At 42.6% G+C, this 23,161-nt stretch overlaps 1 protein-coding gene across 9 annotated transcripts in view; it reads right to left on the reverse strand.

Annotated features, from left to right (window-relative positions):
• The window catches only part of vps13b (vacuolar protein sorting 13 homolog B), a 942,410-nt gene that overhangs the window by 366,242 nt on the left and 553,007 nt on the right, over positions 1-23,161 (reverse strand). For all 9 annotated transcript variants that reach the window (XM_080194714.1, XM_080194711.1, XM_080194717.1 and 6 more), the window contains exon 23: positions 8,868-9,102. In XM_080194714.1, coding sequence (XP_080050840.1) covers positions 8,868-9,102 — 235 coding nt within the window. The remainder of the gene's footprint in view (positions 1-8,867; positions 9,103-23,161) is intronic.

The raw sequence follows: 23,161 nt of genomic DNA on the forward strand, positions 1-23,161 counted from the left end.
CGGTTATTTTAGCATAATATTAACAGAGCTACAGCAGATCTGCTCACACAGGCAGAGATCGCTTCATATCCACACCACCTCTGCACAGGGGCTGACTGGCCAACAGTTTTTCCTGTTTTTGCTCCATAGGGTAAGGTGCATTACCCAGCAGCTCAGCTGAAACCTGACATCATTTACCAAATTACGTTGGCACAGTTAAATGTCAAGAATTTATGGAACATAGCAGGACTGTACAAAGACAGCACTTACATCTAACCTGAAATCTAAGATCAGTCGTCAACGACCTCTCTCATTTCTTTAGACACACCCAATTAAAAAATTACCCAGCTATATTGACTTTTACCTCGTACCAATAACTTTTCCAATGCTATCTACAATTTTCAGAGTTATGTGGGAATTTCTCATTACTATAACTCTTCCACTAGTCTGAGTGAAAACAACTACTGTGCAGTTAAAAAATAGCTTGCTCTTTGTCCAAAATCTAAAATGTTTTTATAGCTTTTTGTCTTTGTTTAATATAAACTGCTTTGCTTTCTGTCTGTGCTCAGTATATAAAAATTAATTCTGGATTTTGTTCAATGCCTACAGAGCTTACTTCCAAAAATAATATTTGAAATTCACTAGTACAGCACTCCTCCTGCTTATCTCTGCTCTGCATAATGGAATGGAGCCTTTAAATCCATAAAGTTAATCTCATCTATAGCTTCAATCTACTCTAACTCAAACAAGCAATCAGGTTGCAGCCTATTTAAAACATTCTCAGACAGAAAACTAAACAACTTACTCGCTTTTAAACTTTTGGTAAGGCATAGTAAAGATGTTTCACTGCAGATTTATTGCTGGCTGTTAATACATCACAAAGGTCAGAAAAATTCTAAAAGATATGATGAAAAGTCTGAAGCAGAACACTTCAAATGATCTTTCATACCACATACAAACAAATAAACAAACCTGATCTGTCCGAGATGACTTTTACATTTTGGTGATTAGCAATCTTATGCTTTTTAGTCAAAATTTAAAATGTTACTCGAAAAGAATACATTTTGGATTTACACCATAAATGACAAATTAAGATAAGCAAAATTACAATGTCAATTAAACTAATTTAAACACTTGCCACATTTCACATTTATAACCGTAAAGGTAGAAACAAGGTCCTCTAAATAAAACCACATTTATATACAGTACAGGAACCTTGACTTATTTTTGTAGGTAACCTATGGAGTGTAGCTAAAAGTGTATGAAGTGTTAGCTATTATATATGGGTTGCTTGACAAGCATAGAATAATTTTTTAGTTTAGGTCTTGACTAACCACAAGTGACAGGTAATTTGCAGCTCTGCTGCCTATTGACATTAGGAATTCTGTCCAATGTGAGCACATTATTCCACTTGTCACAGAAAGTCTATGTGATCCTGCACATACTCGTGTATTAGAAAAGAAAAAGCCCTAAAGAAAGAAGGGTTACATTTTAAACATTTCACCATAGTAAGAATAGTAAAAGCTTTCATTTTCATATACAAATTGAAACAACAGGGCTTATAGCCACAAAGTGACTATTATATTTGGACACGAGTCGGAAATAGAGATTACAGTGAAACTAAGATATTATGACAGCCAATCATAACTGATGACAAAATGTCAACTTGACAAAGCTGGTACCACACTTGCATCTGGATCAGAAAGTCTGAGCCAACAGGCAAATTTATAATCGCGGCTGAAGTCCTTGTGCAAAGTCAGAGACTGCTGAGACACAAAACAGGAATCATACTTGGCCATTTTGGTGATCAGGATGGATATTAAAAATCCCAGGACACTATATATGGGGTTCACTCACTGCTCTGGCAAAAAGTTGCCTTTTCAAACGCACTCAGTAGAAAGCAGATTGCTGTTTCAAATATTGGCTAATACATTTTGTCCACCAAAGAGTCACTTCTGGTGGAAATTGGTTGATGCATTTGCCAATAAAGAGAAGGTAGTGGATTATCTAGTCAGTGTACGAACGCTGTTGCGTGACCTTCGTGTGTGCCAAGTTGACCACTGCATTCCCTATATTAGGAATAGTGATCCAGAGGTAATGTAAACACTCTAAGGCCTGTATGAATGTAGTTCTTTATTTATTTACGTGGTAATGGATGTGATATCCTGAATACAGTCACAAACCTAGAGTGACCTTCCTTTCCCACTGATGTCTATGACATTCTGCATGGCTTGCCTGTCCTGTTGGCGGGCAACCTGCCGGGGAGGGGGTCTGTCCGTATAGTCAGTACAGTCAGTACGGCATGTACTGTCCATGCCACCCAGTTTTTATCATTAAGCTAGTTACTTGAACAAGACACCCCAACTCCTGTATTCAGTGTTCTGACCAATGAAACCAAGCATGCCGAATGCCTTCTTCGCCACTCTGTCCACCTATGACTCCACTTTCAAGGAGCTATGAACACGTACTCCTAGATCCCTTTGCTCTGTAACTCTCCCCAACGCCCTACCATTAACTGACTAAGTCCTGCCCTGGTTCGATCGACCAAAATGCATCACCTCACATTTATCTAAATTAAACTCTATCTGCCATTCATCAGCCCACTGGCCCAATTTGTCAAGATCTCGCCAGCTTCAGGGTTGCAGCTTTGTCACCAGCAGAGGGAAGCAGGTAAAATTTGAAGACAATCAGATAATCGATGGGTGTTTAACCTGGCTGATTTTAAATGCCTGTCCACCCAGATGAAATTAGTGCCACCGCGTCGGGCATGGGCTGCACCATTTTCAAATTAGGTGCACTTGGCTGTGAATACATCACCTTCAGTTACATTGTTTTGTCAGGCCAATCAAACGAGAAAAAAAGTCAAGGAGACAAGAACTCGGCTATGTTTGCAACATCTCCTGAGGTGCTTCAGTAAGTGAACTCAGTTATCAGAGTCTATCCACACCAAGCTTCCCCAAAGCTATTGCTCCTTCTATCCTCTTGCTGCTTTCTTGCTACTCAGAATACCTCAAGTCTACACCCAAAGGGAGCAACTCCAAAACATTTGATAAAGAAAGAAAGAGAAAGAATGCAAAAGTCACAGAATTGCTATGGCACAGAAGCCCATCATGTCTGCACCAGCTCTCCAAATAAGCTGTAGCCCTGCACATTGTTTCTATTCACATAATCATCATACATCCTCTTGAATGTCTCAATTGAACCTGCCCACACCACACTACCTGGCAGTGCATTCCAGACCCAAACCATTCACTGTTTGAAAAGGTTTTTGTCACATCACAAAGTCCTGATGGACTTTAACCTGGTGTTGTAAGACTTCTTACTGTGCCCACCCCAGTCCAACGCTGGCATTTCTACGTCATCACAAATGATGCAGAGAGACATTGAGAAATGATACATGAAGACCAAAAGAATGAGCACAGGCAGGAAAAGAAGACAGAAACAGAGTAACGGCAACATAAACAATTAAAACATGGGTGGCAAGCAGAATGTCAAAGTGATAGAGAAACATGCATTTTTTAAAAATTTTATCTCCATGGTCGATGTTACGGAGAAACAACCAACTTATTCTAATGAACAAAACAATCACGGGACCTTAATGATGTCATTAACCACAAAAACAGAATCTGAATGGTTCATGAAACTCATCAGACCCTGAAATGATGTTATAAGCCGTGACTCACTGCAGCTGAACTTTTACTTTATGTAATATGAAAACAGACACTCCTGGCAATAGTGCAGTCAGAGCAAAGGTAGCTTGGATCATTATTGGAATCGACTTTCTAGAGGTGATTAATGTGCTATTTCTGATCCGGATTCCCATCTACAAAAAATGTTATTTATTTTGTTAAGACATTCCTCCACCTAGAGGTTTGCCATCAGTTAGCACCGCGAAGCCAACATTTGGACAGTGTGCAAGGTTGACAGCGAAAGTCTTCAAGTGAAGCAAACCATTTGAGAAGAAAATACAGTGAACAAAGCACCATTTATCAGTGTGCAAAAATGTAAACTGTTCGTCAATTGTACAAATAGATCACTACAATAACATAGCTCGCTTACAATCATCTTCAAGCACATTCCATTGAACAAAACCTATGCCAAATGGTAAAACATCTGCTTCTCCTCAGTTATAAATGGATAGCTCAGATATGAACTGCAAATTCAATTTTGGCAATCATATCACTTACCTGCAAGTTCTCAAACATTTGATGCTAGACTTGAAATTGGTCATATTAACAACGTGCATTTTGCCTTAACTGAAATATATTGATGCAAGGTTTCACTGTAGCTGAGTGCCTTGCACTGTGGCCCATCATTCAAATTATCTTCCTCACCCTTCAGATTGAAAGTATTTTGCCTTGCAAATTATAAGAAATGCAAGTTGAGGATGGGGAGATGAGGGGTCTGTGTACAGTGGAAACAACAGTCGATTTCCTTAGCCACAGATGATTAAAGACATAGAAAGAATCAGAGACAATGGAAAAGGAAATAGGGTGAATTAGAGTTAAATTGGAACGGAAAGAGAAGGAAAGATTGAATTAAGGCACTGGGGGAAAGAAACAGATAGGTAAGCGGAAATCCAAAATTAAAATTAAAATCTTCAGGAATGAATTACAACCCTGTAAAATTCACTGCTTCCCTTTCTGATTGCAGAGGTTGTGGGGCATTGTAAAGATATGATTCTTGTCATTACAACTGGGGAGGCAGTGGCATAATGGTACTGTCGCTGGACTAGTAATCCGGAGACCAAAGGGGACCCAGGTTCAAATATCACCAAGGCAGATGATGCAATTTGAATCTAGTAGAAAAATCTGAACCATCTAATGATGACCATGGAACCACTGTTGATCATCTTACTTTTTCAGGTATTATTGCTGTACAGTTCAGTGATTGCAGCTGGATTTCACACATAGCTAACCTGGTAAAATGAAATTGGTTCACGTCACGATTTGGAAGAAGGAACTGAAAGCACTGTTGCTAAGTTTGCTGATGATACAAAGATATGTAGAGGGACAATTAGCATTGAGGAAGCAGAGGGGCTGCAGAAGGACTTGGACAGGTTAGGAGAGTGGGCAAAAAAGTGGCAGATGGAATACAATGTGGAAAAGTGTGAGGTTATGCACTTTGGAAGGAGGAACAGAAGCTCAGATTATTTTCTAAATGGGAAAATGCTTAGGAAATCAGAAACACAAAAGGACTTGGGCGTCATTGTTCAAGATTCTCTTAAGATTAACATGCAGATTCAGTCAGCAGTTAAAAGGCAAATGGAATCTTAGCATTCATGTCAAGAGGGCTAGAATACAAGAGCAGTGATGTACTTCTGAGACTGTAAAAGACTCTGGTCAGACCCCATTTGGAGGACTGTGAACAGTTTTGGGCCCCATATCTAAGGAAGGATGTGCTAGCCTTGGAAGGGGTCCAGGGGAGGTACACAAGAATGATCCCTGGAATGAAGAGTTTGTCATATGAGGAATGGCTGAGGCTGAGGAAAGGGGGTTTTGGTAGGTTACGGGAACCGTGGTGCACGAAGGCTGTGGTGAACCTAGTCAGGAGGAAAAGGAAGGTGTACAAAAGGTTCAGGGAGCTAGGAGATGTTAAGGATCTTGAGGAGTATAAGGATTGTAGAAAGGAGCTTAAAAGGGAAATTAGGAGAGCCAGAAGGGGTCATGAGAAGACCTTGGCGGGTAAGATTAAGGAGAATCCCAAGGCCTTGTATAAATATGTGAAAAGTAAAAGGATGAGAAGAGAAGGGATAGGACCTATAAAAGGTGAAGGTGGAAAGGTCTGTGTGGAACCAGACGAAATGGCAGAGGTGCTTAATGAGTACTTTGCCTCAGTATTCACAGTGGAAACTGATCTGGGAGATTTTGCTACGGATTTGCAGCAGATGGAAAAGATTGAGTATGTGGATATTAAGGAGGAGGATGTGTTAGAACTTTTGAATTCTATCAAGATAGATAAGTCGCCAGGACCAGATGGGATGTACCCCAGGATACTGTGGGAGGTGAGGGAAGTGATTGCAGAGCCCCTGGCGATGATCTTTGCGTCGTCAATGGAGACGGGAGAGGTTCCGGAAGATTGGAGGATTGCGGATGTGGTTCCTATTTTCAAGAAAGGGAACAGAGATAGCCCGGGAAATTACCGACCGGTGAGTCTGACCTCAGTGGTTGGTAAGCTGATGGAGAGGCTTCTGAGGGACAAGATTTACGAGCATTTGGAGAGGTTTGACATGATCAGAAATAGTCAGCTTGGTTTTGTCAAGGGCAGGTCGTGCCTTACGAGCCTAGTTGAGTTCTTCGAAAATGTGACTGAACACATTGACGAAGGAAGTGCCGTGGACGTAGTGTACATGGACTTCAGCAAGGCGTTTGATAAGGTCCCCCATGCAAGACTTCTTGGGAAGGTGAGAGGGCATGGGATCCAAGGGGCTTTGGCCCTGTGGATCCAGAACTGGCTTGCCTGCAGAAGGCAGAGAGTGGTTGTGGATGGGTCTTTTTCTGCATGGAGGTCAGTCACCAGTGGAGTGCCCCAGGGATCTGTTCTAGGACCCTTGCTGTTTGTCATTTTCATAAATGACCTAGATGAGAAAGTGGAGGGATGGGTTAGTAAGTTCGCCGATGACACGAAGGTCGGTGGTGTTGTGGATGGTCTGGAAGGATGTCAAAAGTTGCAGCAGGACATAAATAGGATGCAGGACTGGGCGGAGAAGTGGCAGATGGACTTCAACGCGGATAAATGTGTAGTCGTCCATTTTGGCAGAACCAACGGGATGAACGAGTACACTATCAAGGGCAAGAGTCTTAGTAGTGTTGAAGAGCAGAAGGATCTTGGGGTCCGGGTCCACAGGACTCTTAAATCGGCCTCGCAGGTGGAGGAGGTGGTCAAGAAGGCGTATGGTGTACTGGCCTTCATTAATCGAGGGATTGAGTTTAGGAGTCGGGAGGTAATGCTGCAACTTTATAAGACCCTTGTCAGGCCTCAGTTGGAGTACTGTGCGCAGTTCTGGTCACCTCACTACAGGAAGGACGTAGAAGCTATTGAAAGGGTACAGAGGAGATTTACAAGGATGTTGCCTGGACTGGGAGGCATGCCTTATGAAGTTAGGTTGAGGGAGCTGGGACTCTTTTCCCTGGAGAGACGAAGGTTGAGAGGCGACCTGATAGAAGTTTATAAAATGTTGAGAGGAATAGATAGGGTGGATTCTCAGAGGCTATTTCCCCGGGTTGAAATGGTCGCTAAGAGAGGACACAGATTTAAGGTGTGGGGAGGCAAGTACAGAAGTGATGTTAGGGGTAAGTTTTTCACTCAGAGGGTGGTGAGTGAATGGAATCACATTTTAAGAAGCGGGTTGATGGGTTTTTGATAAGAGAAGGGATTAAGGGTTATGGGGAGAGAGCGGGAAAGTGGAACTGAGCCACGACAGATCAGCCATGATCTTATTGAATGGCGGGGCAGGCTCGAAGGGCTAGATGGCCTACTCCTGCTCCTATTTCTTATGTTCTTATGTTCTTATGAATCGGCTGCCGTCAGTGGTGGTGGAGGCGAACTCGCTGGGGTCTTTTAAAAGACTTCTGGATGAGTATGTGGGATTTAATGGGATTGGGGGTTATAGATAGGTCTATGGATTGGTAGGTGTTGATGTGATCGGCGCAACTCGTGGGCTGAAGGGCCTGTTTGTGCTGTAGTGTTCTATGTTCTATGACTCTGGGTCTGTACTCGTTGGAGTTTAGCACGATAAGGGACAATCTTATTGAAATTTACATGATACTGCAAGGCCTGGAGAGAGTGGATGTGGACAGGATGTTTCCACTAGCAGGAAAAACTAGAACCAGAGGGCACAACCTCAGGCTAAACAGGACAATCCTTTAAAACAGGGATGAGGAGGTATTTCTTCAGCCGGAGAGTGGTGAATCTGTGGAACTCTTTGACACAGAAGCTTGTGGAGGCCAGGTCATTAAGTGTCTTTAAGACAGAGATAGATAGCTTCTTGATTAATAAGGGGATCAGAGGGGTTAAGGGGGAAAGGCAGGAGAATGGGGGTGAGAAAAATATCAGCCATGATTGAATGGCGGGGCAGATTTGATGGGCCAAGTGGCCTAATTCTGGTCCTCTGTCTTCTGTTTTGCTAATTAAAATTAACAATAGGGTAAAGACAAAATTATCCATCTGTAAACTTTCGAGGGCATAAAATTTACTGTCACGTACTCGAACGTGTCTATGGTGATGTTCATGCCTCATACAAACCGCTTCACCGTCTATTGCATCTGACCTTATCAAGGCATGACTCCCTCATTTATCTAGCTTCGCCTTAAATATACTAATATTATTTGCCTCAATAATATTGAGGCATTCCACGTGGTAGCAAGTTCCAAATTCTAATCACTCTTAAGGCAAAGAAGATTCTCCTGGAATTCTCCTTGGGTTTAAGAGTGTTTACCTTACATAAAGGCTAGTTTTTCATTTCGTTTCAAATAGAATCATTGTTGCAACATCCACTTTATCAAATGCTTTTAAAATCAACGGTAATTGAATGTATTCAAGAGGCGGCTGGATATAGCACTTGGGGTGAATGGGATCAAAGATTATGGGAAGAACGCAGGATTAGGCTATCGAGTTGGATGGTCAGCCATGATCATGATGAATGGCAGAGCAGGCTTGAAGGGCCAAATGGCCTTCTCCTGCACCTATCTTCTATGTTTCTATGTCTATGTTTTTATGTAAAGATAATGACAAAAGTTAAATCGATGTCTTCAGTAACTGGAATCAATGAAAGAAATTGTGCATTAACATTAAAGTAGTACAATCCCCAAAACTTTGTAAATTCAGTACTAAGGGGAGAAAAGAAACTGACCAGGAGAACAGGAGCCAAAACACCAGATGGAACATACCTTCTTCTAGAATAGGCCTTGAAATGACAAAAGGAATCTCCTGCAGTGGTTCCATGTATTTGTGTCCTGCACTGATCACTTTTATCTGAGGTAAGCAGACGACCAAAGTCCCCGGCATACTCGCTTCGGTATGATACCAATTCCTCACCGTCCCCGGGATGTCACCCGCCACGATCGTGCTTGGCGAGGCGAGGCTCTCATTTGGAAAGAATACACAACATGACTGAACCTCCAGCTAGAAAAGAAGAATACGTGTCATCAAAAAGTACTGCTTTCAGCTGCATTTTACTAAGCGCAAGAAAAAAAACACTGGTGCACGTGTACACGTGCATGTGTACACACTCGCACATCCATCAGATGTGCATGAATAGGATGGGAATAGAGGGATACGGTCCCCGAAAAGGTAGAGGGTTTTAGTTCAATCGGGCAGCATGGTCGTGCAGGCCTGGGGAGGGCCAAAGGGTCTGTTCCTGTGCTGTAATTTTCTTTGTTCTTTGTTTACTGATTACAACAGTTCCAGCAGTTCTCCATCACCTTATCCAAAACAAGTTACATTCTGGAATCTCAACCAATCACTTTCTTATCCTTTACCTACCAAACCCAAGATCAATGCAATCAAAGATGAGTAATTAATCACAATCATCACTGGAGAATGATTTCTGAATCAGCAGATACAGAAGGGTTACATCACTACCGACCTTTGAAATGATGTATCCCTGAGGGCTATGGTATTCAGGCAATGGAGTATATTGAAGATTGAGATTAACAGGCTTTCGGAGAATCAAGGGAGTGGCAGGGTGTGGGGAAAGGGTGAGAAAGTGGAGTTGGGGTGGATGATCAGCTATGATTTTTTTGAATAGTGTAGCAGGTTCGAGGGGCCTGCGATGGTCCTTGACCAGCTTCCCATGGTTTTGGTGCAATCCAGTTAGGGAACCAATTACTTTTTGTTTGAAGTAGACAAGGTTTGAGATTCAAGGCACTTGCTCAGAGAATAAAGACACAAGATTCCACAGGTTTCAGGAAGACAAAAATTAACTTTACGATGCAAGGCCAAGAGGAGAAAACAATTTACAGTATCTATCTGACACTGTTAACTTCAGGGTTAATACAAGGTACATGTGAATTAACAGGCAAACTGGTCAAACTCACCACACACTGTACAATAAATAGCAAATGTGATCAAGACACACACCATGGATTTCTCAGCAACCTACTGAAATGCCAGTGTCACTCAACTAGAATCCTTGCGGTATATATCATTTGCTGTTTTCCAATCCGCGGGAACCACCCCAGAGTCCAGTGAATTTTGGTAAATTACCACTACTGAATTTGCTATTTCTCCCGCCATCGCTTTCAGTACCCTGATGTATTCCATCAGGACCAGGAGAATTGTCTATCTTTAGCCCCATCAACTTGCCCAACACTACCTCTTTCATGATAATGATAGTTTCTAGGTTCTCACCTGCCATAGCCTTCCTGCCATCAATTTTTTGACATGTTATTTGTGTCTTCCATTGTGAAGACTGACACAAAATACCTGTTCAATGCCTCAGCCATTCTCTCATTTCCAGTTATTACATCCCCTTCTCGTTCTCTAAAGGACCAATGTTTACTTTTGTCACTCTTATTCGTTTTATATATTTGTGGAAACTTTTGCTTTCTGTTTTTATATTCTGAGCTAATTTACTCTCATAATCCATCTTACCTTTCTTTACAGCTTTTTTCGTGGCTTTCTGCTGATCTTTAAAGATTTCCCAATCCTCTAGGTTCCCACTAACCTTTGTCGCTTTGTACGCATTTTCCTTCAATTTGATACCCTCCTTTATTTCCTTAGATATCCATGGCAGATTATTTCTTTTTCTACAGTTTTTCCTCATCACTGGTACATACTTTTGCTGAGCACCATGAAAGATCACTTTGAAGATCCTTCACTGTTCTTCAATTGTCCCACCATAAAGCTTTTGCTCCCAGTCTACCTTAGCCAACTCTTCTCTCAACCCTTTATAGCCTCCCTTGTTTAAGTACAAGACACTGATATTGGATTTTACCTTCTCACGCTCCATCTGTATTTTAAATTCAACCACACTGTGATCGCTTCTTCCAAGAGGATCCCTAACTGCAAGATCATTAATTATAGCCATATCATTACAAAGGTCCATATCTAGGATAGCTTGCTCCCTTGTCGGTTCCATTACATACTATTCAAGGAAGCTATCACGGATACATTCTATGAACTCCTCCTCAAGGCTGCCTTGACCAACCCGGTTTGACCAATTGATATGTAGATTAAAATCCCCCATGCTAATTACTGTACCATTTTTACATGCATCAGATATTTCTTTGTTTATTTCTCACCCCACCTCCCTCGCACTAAATTGATCTTTCTCTAAACCCTAGCTATGACTGTAACACTACATTCTGCACTCTCTCCTTTCATTCCTTACGAACGGTATGCTTTGTCTATATAGCGCACAAGAAACAATACTTTTCTACTAATACATGTGAGAATAATAAACCAAATCAAATCAAATTCCTCAGGACAACTCTTGTCCTCTCTGCTCAAAGACCCGTGGGATTGGCCTATCGAATCACCTGAAAAAACACAAATCATGAAGCCTGGCAGGCATGCACCTCGTTTTGAGGGATTGATGATGATAAGATGGTAGGCAAGCTTTGGAGGAAAGAAGAGGTGAGATACTCTCCACAAATTTCCCAGCCCTGGACTGGTTTTGTAGCCACAGTATTTACACAGCTAGCTCTTTTCAGTTTCTGGTCAATGTTAGTGCCTATTACTCTTAGGGGATTCAGTGATGGTAGCCTTTCGAAACCCAATGAAAAATGGAGTTTTGTTGTAGATGTTCTTTGCCTGACACAAATGTGGCACAAATGTTACTTGCCACTTACGAATCCAGGCCGGAATGTTGTCCATGTCTTCCTGCACGTGAGCAAGGACTGTTTCAGGATGAGAATTTGAGAATGTACAGAATACTGCAATCATCAGCTAATATCGTCACTTCTGACCTTATTTAGAGGGAGTGGAGGGGAAGGTGATCAGTGAAGCAGCTCAAGATGTTTCAGGACACTGTGGAAAGACAGCTTCTTCTTCTGTGAACATCCAATAGGTCAGTGAGTTCATACGAACAGCACACAACCGTTCTGAGATACTTAGAAAACTCAAAGAGCCAATAGTTGAATTCATTATAGTACCAGACTTAATTATTTTTGGTAGCATTCTATTTAACATCCTTGAAACCCTTCTGCTGATTAGTAATTTGGCGTTCCTCACTGAATTCAATCAAACATAACTTCTGTGCTTAGAAAAGAGTAGAAATGCATTGTCATAATGATGGAGGAAAAACACTGAATTACATATGAAAATGTAAGACTTTAAATAAGACTCGGTTTTCAAAAGTGAACAAATGAGCAGTCACGGGCTGACTTTTTGGTGGTTGATACTAAGAGTTAGTTGAGGGACAATGGAACCCCACCCTGTTTCCAGACAAGGATACCTACCACAAGATGCCATACGAAAACTAACTGCCATCTCCTGTGGAGGTAATGGAGGATGATTATCATTTCACCAGGAATGATATCCTATAAACCACGCCTTTTGGCTTCCGGGAATACACAAAGACTGGGATAAAAGCCAGCTGTAAAGCCTGATCAGTGTGGACTAGTTTCAGGGGTATCAACATGTGTGACCCAGAAGCAAAAAGCCAGCCAGCAACAAATGTTTTTTTTGCAGGTATCTCTCTCTCTCTCTCTGATTGCTGAGGCAAGCCAAGTAGGCAAAGCTACAGCTGGAAAGGAAACAGGGCAGCTTCTCAGCAAAACCCACAGAAAATTTGCATCTCAAAACCAAATATTCACCTGCTGAAGTCCAATTTCTGACTTTCATCTGGTTCCTCTTGCTGGAATCATGAATCGCAACAGCTGCAACATTCCATCATCTGCTCCACACAGACAATAACTGACTTGTATACTTTTTTTTACTTGTTTTGGACAAAATTCTTGTCTGTATGAATGCTTATTCACGTGATTTATCATTTTCTTGTGTTTAGTAGTCAATAAACTCACTCTTTAACTCAAATTGGTTAAATTTGCTCCTTTAAAATCTGAATATTGGGATTGGGGAAACGTATGCATAAAGGGAAAGAATTTTTTCCCACATTTATCTTTTTTGCGACTAACCAAGAGGATGAAGTGATAAAGGGGAGCTAATTCATCCCTCCTCATCCAGAGACATACAATTTGGTGGTACCTCAGCCAGAAGTTAACCAGTTGAGGGATCTCATCCAGAATAACAAATTTGCATTGTGGTTTGCACTGCTGCCTCATGATGTCAAGTACCCGGGTTCGATTATCGACTTGGGTAACTGTGCGGAGTCAGCACGTTCTCCCCATGTCTGCATGCTGCTCAGGGTGCTCCGGTTTCCTCGTGCAGTCCGAAAGACATTCTAGTTAGGGGCACTGACCATGCTAAATTCTCCCTCCGCGTACCCGAACAAGCACTGGAGTGTGGCAACTAGGGAATTTTCACCATAACTTCATTGCAGTGTTAATGTAAGCAAACTTGTAACACGAATAAATAAACTTTAAAACTTTAAGGGGCACCTTTCCTGGGGACTGGTCATAACACCGTATCTCCAATTGGAGCAAAGTCAATCGAGATTAAGAAGAGTCATACAGATTCAAAACGTTAACTCTGCTTCTCTCTCTCTGCCAGACTTGTTGAGCTTTTCCAGCATTTTCTTTTTTCATATCAGTGGAGGTGTGGGGAGGGCAGAGATTCCAACCTACAGACAGGTCATAAAGGAGGACAGAATTGCACAATCTGACCCTTAAAAAAGTAGAAATATTTTGAGAATCACACTAAGTCAAATTCTATTCTGACTACATGAGTCACCATAAGTGAGTGGTCTTGATTGTGTCCTACCCATACCTTAACCTTGGTGTCCACTCTGACAGTGCAGGTTCTGTTGATAATGGACTCAGTAAATCATGCTTATTGACCTCAGTAAATCATGCTTATTTACACCACTGTTTAAAAAAGGTAGTAGACAAAAGGCAGGGAATTATAGGCCGGTTAGTTTAACGTCTGTAGTTGGAAAAATGCTAGAATCCGTCATCAAAGAAGAAATAGCGAGGCACCTAGAAAAGAATGGTTTGATCGAGCAGACGCAGCATGGATTCATTAAGGAGAAGTCGTATTTAACGAATTTATTGGATTTCTATGAGTATGTGACTAGTGCGGTAGACAGAGGGGAACCAATGGATGTGGTGTTTTTAGATTTCCATAAGGCGTTTGATAAGGTGCCTCACAAAAGGTTGCTACAGAAGGTTAGGGTGCACGGAGTTGGGGGTAAGGTGTTAGCGTGGATAGAGGATTGGCTGTCTAATAGGAAGCAGAGAGTTGGTATCAATGGGTGCTATTCTGGTCGGCAGTTGGTGACTTGTGGAGTGCCGCAGGGATCGGTGCTGGGGCCTCAACTATTTACCATTTATATAGATGATCTGGAAGAGGGGGCTGAGTGTAGGGTGACCAAGTTTGCTGATGACACGAAGATGAGTGGAAAAGCAAATTGCGTGGAGGGTGTGGAAAGCCTGCAGAGAGATCTGGATAGGCTGAGCAAGTAGCCGAGGACCTGGCAGATGGAGTATAATGTTAGCAAGTGTAAGGTTATCCACTTTGGCAGAAATAATAGTAGGAGGGATTATTATTTAAAAGGCGAAAAGCTGCAGCATGCTATGGTGCAGAGGGATGTGGGGGTCCTTGTGCACGAGTCGCAAAAACCCAGTCTGCAGGTGATCAAGAAGGCGAATGGAATGTTGGCCTTTATAGTGAGGGGGATAGAATACAAAAGTAGGGAGGTCTTGCTGCAACTGTACAGGGTACTGATGAGGCCGCAGCTGGAGTACTGTGTGCAGTTTTGGTCGTCGCACTTGCACAAGGATATATTGGCCTTGGAGGGAGTGCAGAGGAGGTTTACTAGGCTGATACCGGATTGAGGGGGTTGAACTATGAAGACAGACTAAATAGACTGGGTCTGTACTCATTGGAGTTTAGAAGGATGAGGGGGGATCTTATAGAGACGTATAAGATAATGAAGGGGATGGATAGGGTAGAGGTAGAGAGATTCTTCCCGCTTAGAAAGGACAACAGGACTAGAGGACACAGCCTCAAGATAAGTGGGGAGGGGGCAGTTTAGATCAGAGTTGAGGAGGAACTTCTTCACTCAAAGGGTGGTGAATCTCTGGAATTCTCTGCCCATTGAAGTGGTGGAGGCTACCTCGCTAAATATATTTAAATCATGGGTAGATAGGTTTCTGATAGACAGGGGAATTAAGGGTTACGGGGAGAAAGCGGGAGAGCGGGCAAATGGATCCATTTCAGATCAGTCGTGATCTTATTGAATGGCAGGGCAGGCTCGAAGGGCTAGATGGCCTACTCCTGCTCCTATTTCTTATGTTCTTATAACCACTGCCTTTCTCTCTAATGTTCACATTTAAATATCAACTTCGCTTTCCAAATCCAACTCCTGCTGTTTTTTTTTCAAAATGTAGCTACAGGATTAGATTTCAAACCAAACAAAGGAGGCAGGTTAGTCTCTGCAAGGTAGAACTGCAATTTTTATTTAATTACTTCACAGGATGTGGGCATTGCTGGCTAGACCTGCATTTACTGCCCATCCCTTATTGCCCTTGAGAACGTGGTGCTGAGCTGTTTTCTTGAACAGCTGCGGTCCATGTGATATGGGTACACCCAAAGTGCTGTTAGGGAGGGAATTCCAGGATTTTGACACTGTGACAAATGAAGAAAAGGAGATATAAGTCCAAGTCAGGATGGCGTGTGCCGTGGAGGGGTACTTGTAGGTGGTGGGGTTGCCATGCATCTGCTGCCCTTGTCCTTCTAGCTAGTAGTGGTCATTGGTTTGGAAGGTGCTGTTGATAGTGAGATGCTGCAATACGTTATATATCTACTGAGTTACTTATTTTAGGGCGATACGGTGGTTAGCACTGCGGCCTCACAGCACCAGGGACCCGTGTCCAATTCCGGCCTTGGGTGGCTGTGCAGAGTTTTCATACTCCCCCAGTTTCTGCGTGGGTTTCCTCCCACAATCCAAAGATAAATTGATTGGCCACAATAAATAATAGGGTCCCAAGATGTGTAGGTTACAGGGATTAGCAGGTAAATACGTGGAGTTATATAGATAGGTACTGTATAAGATGCTCTACTGAAGAGTTGGTGCAGACTTGATGGACCGAATGGCCTTCTTCTGCACAGTAGAGATTTTATGATTCTGCAATACAGTACGATATGCCCTGTGCATCAGTTGTGATGGAAGTGGAAAGGTATGCCTTCGCAATTTGAACAGAGTTAAGGAGCAACTACTCCCAAAAGGTTGTGAGTCTGTGGAATTCGCTACCCCACAGTGTGGTGGATTCTGGGACAGTGAGTAAATTTAAGGAGGAGTTAGATAGATTTTTAATTGTTAATGGATTGAAGGGTTATGGGGAGAAAGCAGGAAAAGGGGGACGAGGAGCATATCAATCGAGTGGCAGAGCAGACTCGATGGGCTGAATGGCTTAATTCTGCACCGCTATCTTATGAATTTATGATGGCGGATGGGACGCCAATCAAGTGGGTTGCTTCGTCCTGTATGGAGTCAAGCTTCCTGAGTTGTTGCAGCTGCACTCCTCCAGGCCAGTGGAGGATATTCCAACACTTTCCTGACTTGAGCCTATATAGCAGTATGACAATGGATGTGTGGAATACACGGGTTAAAATGAGAAAGAACAGACAGACAGTATATTTGTGGACACCAACCGAGATGAAGGTAAATTTTGGTCTGCAATGTTGACCTTCATTTTATAGAAGGACCTGAGTTCAAGTTAAACATGAGTCACTCTATATGCCGACAGAAACAATATGTTTTCACTCCTTTTACTAAATACAGCTTACACCAATAGGCTCCTACTGTGCATTATTGAAAATCTAGATTTCCTCTTTTAAACATCTAAAGGGTTCAAACTAAGGTGCTCTACAGGACAAGTAGCAGGTCCCAGGAGTTTATTGCAACTCTAAAGTCACATAGGTTGCGTCGCCTAGCAATACTTGGATGCCATGTGGAACATGGGTAGCCGGTAGAGAAGGTTAGGCTGCCTTCCATAAAAATTACTTTCATGTTTTCCATTAGGTAGTTCCTGTAAAAATGGTAACATAACACAATTTCAAATGAGGACAAAAACAAGTTGATGGTTTACTATAATAAATTGCAGCTGCAGTGGCAACAAGCAGAGCTGAAATACTCTTTCCATAAATACTGAGAGATGGAACAGGAACCTGCTCTATCTAGGGAATGGTGTTTTAGAATCATTATGCCATGCCTTGTTCATTCTGGAAAAAAAGTTGTTATTAATCAACAAAGAGATAAGGGACGGACGATTAACAATAAATTGTTTATCCAATAAATGCGTTGACAAGCCCAGGATTACCAAGATCTAAAAATCAAACTGTTAACACGTGTTTACCATTGTCAATAACTCTATGAACTTTAGTACCATTCTTAAAAAAGATATTGGTGGGGGACATTTGATGAAATGCAGCGCATTAGTACAGTAACAAGCTTCAAATCTGCAGAAATTTAAACATCTGCAACATTACAAGAGAGTTTGAAATCCAAAACAAACAATCTTGGATCAATAAACAATTGATCAAAGACATAATTAAGCTCCGCATGTGCCTTAAATAGCATAATACCAGAAACAAACAAAGACTTTTAATGTAACAATCTATTTATTTTTTTAATTCAACTTCTATTTTTCAGTAATGAATTCTTGTCAGTTTGTTTAAGCAACACTGTACCGAATAATAGCTTAAAAAAGGGAACATTTACGATCTGCATGCCAGACTGGCATATAATCAAAGCTTTCAGCATTATCACACACTAAGTCATTCAGCGAATGAAGATTCGGTGATTCAGAGTGCAGCTGAACACATTTAAGGGGGTTGCATTGTCAGGAATTTCCGGCTTGCTCGCCAGAAATTCCAGATATAAACAAACTGACCACTCAACAGTATCCAGGATGGCAATGGACTGCAAGCCTGCTTGAACCTTATCTATACATCTCACTGCCCGAATGTTAAAATTTGAAAAATATGCCACCGCAACGTTTGCAGAACTAAAGAAAGGAAGCTAGCTTTCCACAATTCAATGACATTCGATTTTTAAATATTAGTGTGAAAAATGATTACAAATGTTTGAGAGAAATATTTATATAGAGTTTCTAGATGAAGAGTGCACTATTTAGATCCCCTGAGAAATTGTATTCTTGGACAGAATATAACAATCTTCAATTCTCCAGCCATCTTGGATGCTGTTGCTGTTGGCAACAGCTAAAGGAACATGCAGTTTGAAACACAGTTGCTCACCGCCATAACTCCCAGCTAGTTGGAACAGCTTTATCCGCACTGTTTCGGAAATTATAAGCTTCAGAAACATTGACCAGACAACTTCTTAAATCAAAGTCTTGGACTGTTATGATGCTGAAACAAATACCACTCTCATGTCCTTTTTTTAAATGAGGTCAATACTCCAGTTTAATACTGAGGGAGTGTGGCACTGTTGGAATGAGGTGTTAAATTAACATCCTGAAGGGCCTCTTAGGTGCACATCAAAGAAGCAATGAAGAGCAGGGAAGTTCCCCTGTTATCTGGGCTAACATATATCCTTCAACCAACAGATAGGTAACCTGGGCATTTTTCTCATTGCTGTTTGTTGGAGTCTCCATGTTCTCACATTTCCTACAACACTTCAAAAGAGCTTCATTGGCTGTGAAGTGCCCTCAGACTCCAAAATGAACTCTTCCTTCAAATTATTTAGTTTTATTCATTCATGTATTCAGATGAGCTTTGCTGGCATGGCCATATTTCCTTCCCACCTTTCAGTGCACTTGCGAAGGTGGTGGTGAACTGCCACCGCCTGAACTGTTGCAGTCTGTCTGTTGTAGGTACACCCACAATTTTATTAAGGTGCTCCAGGATTTTAAGCCAATGATAGTAAAAAAAACTGGTAACACAATTCCAAGTCAGGATAGGATGGGACTTGGAGGGGAATTAGGTGATACTGTTCCTACGCATTCACTGTATTTATCCTTCTAAGCAGTAGAGGTTGCCAGTTTATAAAGTGTCAAAGAACCCTTGGTGAGTTGCTGCAGCGTATCTTGCTACTGTGTGCCAGTGGTGGAGACAGGGAATGCTAAAGGTGATGGACAGCGGGCCAATTAAACAAGCTGCTTGGTGCTGGATGGCATCTTCCATCTTGAGTGTTGATGAAACTGCAGTCAGCCTGACAATCAGGAGAATATTCCATCACACTCTTGACTTGCGTCTTGCAGATGGTAGACAAGCTTTGAGGAGTTAGGTGGTGAATTGTTCGTCACAGAATTCTTAGTCTCCAATCCCTTCTTGTAACCACACTCATTTTATTCCTCTATCAGTTCAGTTCCTGGTCAATGGTAATCCAAGGATCTTGATGATGGGGGATTCAGTGATGACAATCCCACTGAGCAGAGATGGTTAGATTCTCTCTTCTTGGAAATGGTCATTCCCTGTACATGTGACATGACTGTTACTTCCTTGTATTTTGTCCAGGTATTGCTGCATACAAGCATAGACTGCTCCAGTATCTGACAAGTTGTGAATGGTACTGAAAACTGCAATCATGACTGAAATCTCCACTTCTAACCTTACGATAAAAGGAAGGTCATTGATGAATGCTTCATTGAAGATCATCAGCAAATTTACTAACCCATCCTTCAGCCCCTGCTTCCAAGTCATTGATAAAAATCACAAATAGCAGAGGACCCAGCACTGATCCCTGTGGTACACCGCTGGTAACTGGGAATGGGGTAGCTCGATCTTGGGTTTGGACATAGCTCGGCACAACAACCAGGGCCGAAGGGCCTGTACTGTGCTGTACTGCTCTACTGAAGATGCTTCAGTTAAAACACCACCTTGGGAAACTCCTGTAATTTTGTCCTGAGCTGAGATAATTTGCCTCCAACAACCATAGCCATCTTCCTTTATAACGTTTCAACCAGTGGACAGCTCACCCTCACAATTCCCACTGACATCAAATCTGCTGTAAGTCTTTGATGCCACACTCAGTCAAAAGCTGTTTTGATGTCAACAATAGTTACTCTCACCTCGCCTCTTGTTCAGCTCCTTTGTTCATATTTGGACCAAGGCTGCATGATTCTGCAGGAACCCAACCTGAGCAGTATTGCTGAGCAAGTCTCATGTGACAGCATTGTCAGCCACACCTTCCATCACTATTCTGATGATTGACAGTAGACTGATGGGGTGGTAGTTGTCAGGGTTGGATTTCTCTTGCTTTTTGTGGGCAGATCACAGCTGGACAATTTTCCATATTGCCAGGTAGATGACAGTATTGCAGCTGTACTGGGACAGCTTGGCTAGGGGTGTGGCTAATTCTAGAACACAAATCTTCACTACTATTGCTAGAATGTTGTCACGCCCAAAGCCTTTGCAGTATTCAGCACCTTCAACTGTTTCTTCACACCATATGAAGTGAATTGAATTGTCTGAAGACTGTTCAGCCAGTACAAACTGGCATCTGTGATGGTACAAATCTCAGACAGAGGCTGAGATGGATCAAGCACTCGGCTTCTGGCTGAAGATTGTTGTAAACGTTCCAGCCTTGTCTTTGCACCGCTGTGCTGGGCTCCTCCATCATTGAGGATGGGGATATTTGTGGAACCTCCTCCTCCAGTGAACTCTTTAAATGTCCACCACCATTCATGATTGAAAGCGGCAGGACTGCAAAGCTTTGCCCTGATCCACTTGTTGTGGGATCGCTTAACTCTGTCTATCACCTGCCGCTTAGTATGCATGTAGTCCTATGTTGTAGCTTTGCCATGTTGGCAAGTCATTTTTAGATCTGTCTGGAGCTGCTGCTGACTCTTCTGCATTCCTCTTTTAACCAGGGTTTATGGCAATAGTAGAGTGAGGAAGATGCTGGAAATTGAGGTTAAAGATTGGGATTGAACAGAATTCTGTTGACGCTGGTTTCCCAGTGTGAATGCTCTGTTTTGAGGTGCTAGATCTGTTCTGAATTTATGACATTGAGTACAGAGGTTGTTCCAGCAAGGTGGGGGGTGTATCCAGTGTGGAGTCAGGCCTAGCAGTGGTCTTTCTTACCAACATTGTCATTGACAAATGCATCTGCAAGCGGTAGACTGTTGAGAGCGAGGTTGAGTCTCCCCTCCTGTTGATTCTGTCACCACTTGCTGCAGTCCCAATCTGGCAAATCTCTTCTACAGAGACTCAGCCAGCTTGGTCAGCATTGGTGCTAGCAAGCCACTTTTAGTGGTAGGCCTTGATGTGCGAGGCAAGTTTATACACAGAAGGTGGAGATTTTTTTAACAGAGGGTGGTGGGTCCCTGGAACTTGCTGCCAGAGGAGGTAGTGGAAACGGATATGGTAGTGACTTTTAAGACATGTCTCGACAAATACACGAATAGAATGAGAATAGGGGGATATAGTTCCTGGAAGAGTAGGGGGTTTTAGTTCAGTCAGGCAGCATGGTCAATGCAGGCTTGGAGGGTCGAAGGGCCTGTTCCTGTGCTGTAATTTTCTTTGTTCTTTGATCTATCCCCATCCAGAATACATTCTGTTCACTCTCTACTTCTTCTAAGTGATGTTCATCAGCTCAATCCCCCTTTGACTTGTTAGATGGACATCAAAGATCCCTTCGCATAATTCAAACAGCAAGTTGTTCCAATGCTCTGGCCAACAACCTTCACCTCTAACACTCTCAACAAAAACGTACCATCACTTTGTTATTTGTGAGATCTTACCGCAACTAAATGTTACCACACTTGGGTGAGTAACAATTGAGATTCTTCCCGCTTAGAAAGAGTGCCCCAGGGGTCGGTGCTGGGGCCTCAGCTATTTACCATTTACACAGATGATCTGGAGGAGGGAACCGAGTGTAGGGTGTCGAAATTTGCTGATGACACCAAGATTGGTGGAAAGGCAAATTGCGCGGAGGGTGTGGAGAGTCTACAGAAGGATCTAGATAGGCTGGGCAAATGGGCCAGGAACTGGCAAATGGAATTTAACGTTGGCAAGTGCGAGGTGGTCCACTTTGGTAGGAATAATGGTAGGAAGGACTATTACTTACGTGGCGAAAAACTGCAGCAGGCGACGGTGCAGAGGGATCTCGGGGTCCTTGTGCATGAGTCGCAAAAACCCAGCCTGCACGTGCAGCAGGTGGTCAGGAAGGCGAATGGGATGCTGGCCTTCATAGCGAGGGGGATTGAATATAAAAGTAGGGAGGTCTTGCTGCAGCTGTATAGGGCATTGGTGAGGCCGCAGCTGGAGTACTGTGTGCAGTTTTGGTCGCCGCACTTGCGCAAGGATATTTTGGCCTTGGAGGGAGTGCAGAGGAGGTTTACTAGGCTGATGCCGGAGTTGAGGGGGTTGAGCTATGAGGAGAGGCTGAATAAACTGGGCTTGTACTCGTTAGAGTTTAGAAGAATGAGGGGAGATCTCATTGAGACGTATAAGATGATGAATGGGATGGATAGGATAGAGGTGGAGAGACTCTTCCCGCTCAGAAAGGACAGTAGGACTAGGGGGCACAGCCTCAAGATAAAGGGGGGTGCGGTTTAGAACGGAGTTGAGGAGGAACTTCTTCACTCAAAGGGTGGTGAATCTCTGGAATTCTCTGCCCGTTGAAGTGGTGGAGGCTGCCTCGCTAAATATTTTTAAGACGCGGGTTGATGGGTTTTTGATAAGCGAGGGGATTAAGGGTTATGGGGAGAGGGCGGGAAAGTGGAACTGAGCCACGACAGATCAGCCATGATCTTATTGAATGGCGGGGCAGGCTCGAAGGGCTAGATGGCCTACTCCTGCTCCTATTTCTTATGTTCTTATGTTCTTAACAATAAAGCTGCAATTAAAAGTAATTCATTGCTTTTGTGATGCTTTGGAGCATTTCATACAGATGTGATAAGATAATACAAAAATGCAGCTATCACTTCTCATTACATTTTGAGCACAAATTGTGAATGGGCAAAACTGTACGTTAACTAATTTTTGAATCAGACACTTCTTCCTGGCTTTGCGCATTCAACATTTACATTATCTGGAGACATTTTGGGGTATTCTCAAAGACAGAGAACATGATCCTATGAAACAAAAATGAGGGGGTAGAAGGCTCAGAGCCTAAGCTCGCCAGTGCAGAGCACTACTTGGCTGGTAGGGT

This window comes from Carcharhinus amblyrhynchos, chromosome 8 (assembly GCF_965287045.1).
Source record: "Carcharhinus amblyrhynchos chromosome 8, sCarAmb.v2.hapA, whole genome shotgun sequence".
Taxonomy (NCBI): domain Eukaryota; kingdom Metazoa; phylum Chordata; class Chondrichthyes; order Carcharhiniformes; family Carcharhinidae; genus Carcharhinus; species Carcharhinus amblyrhynchos.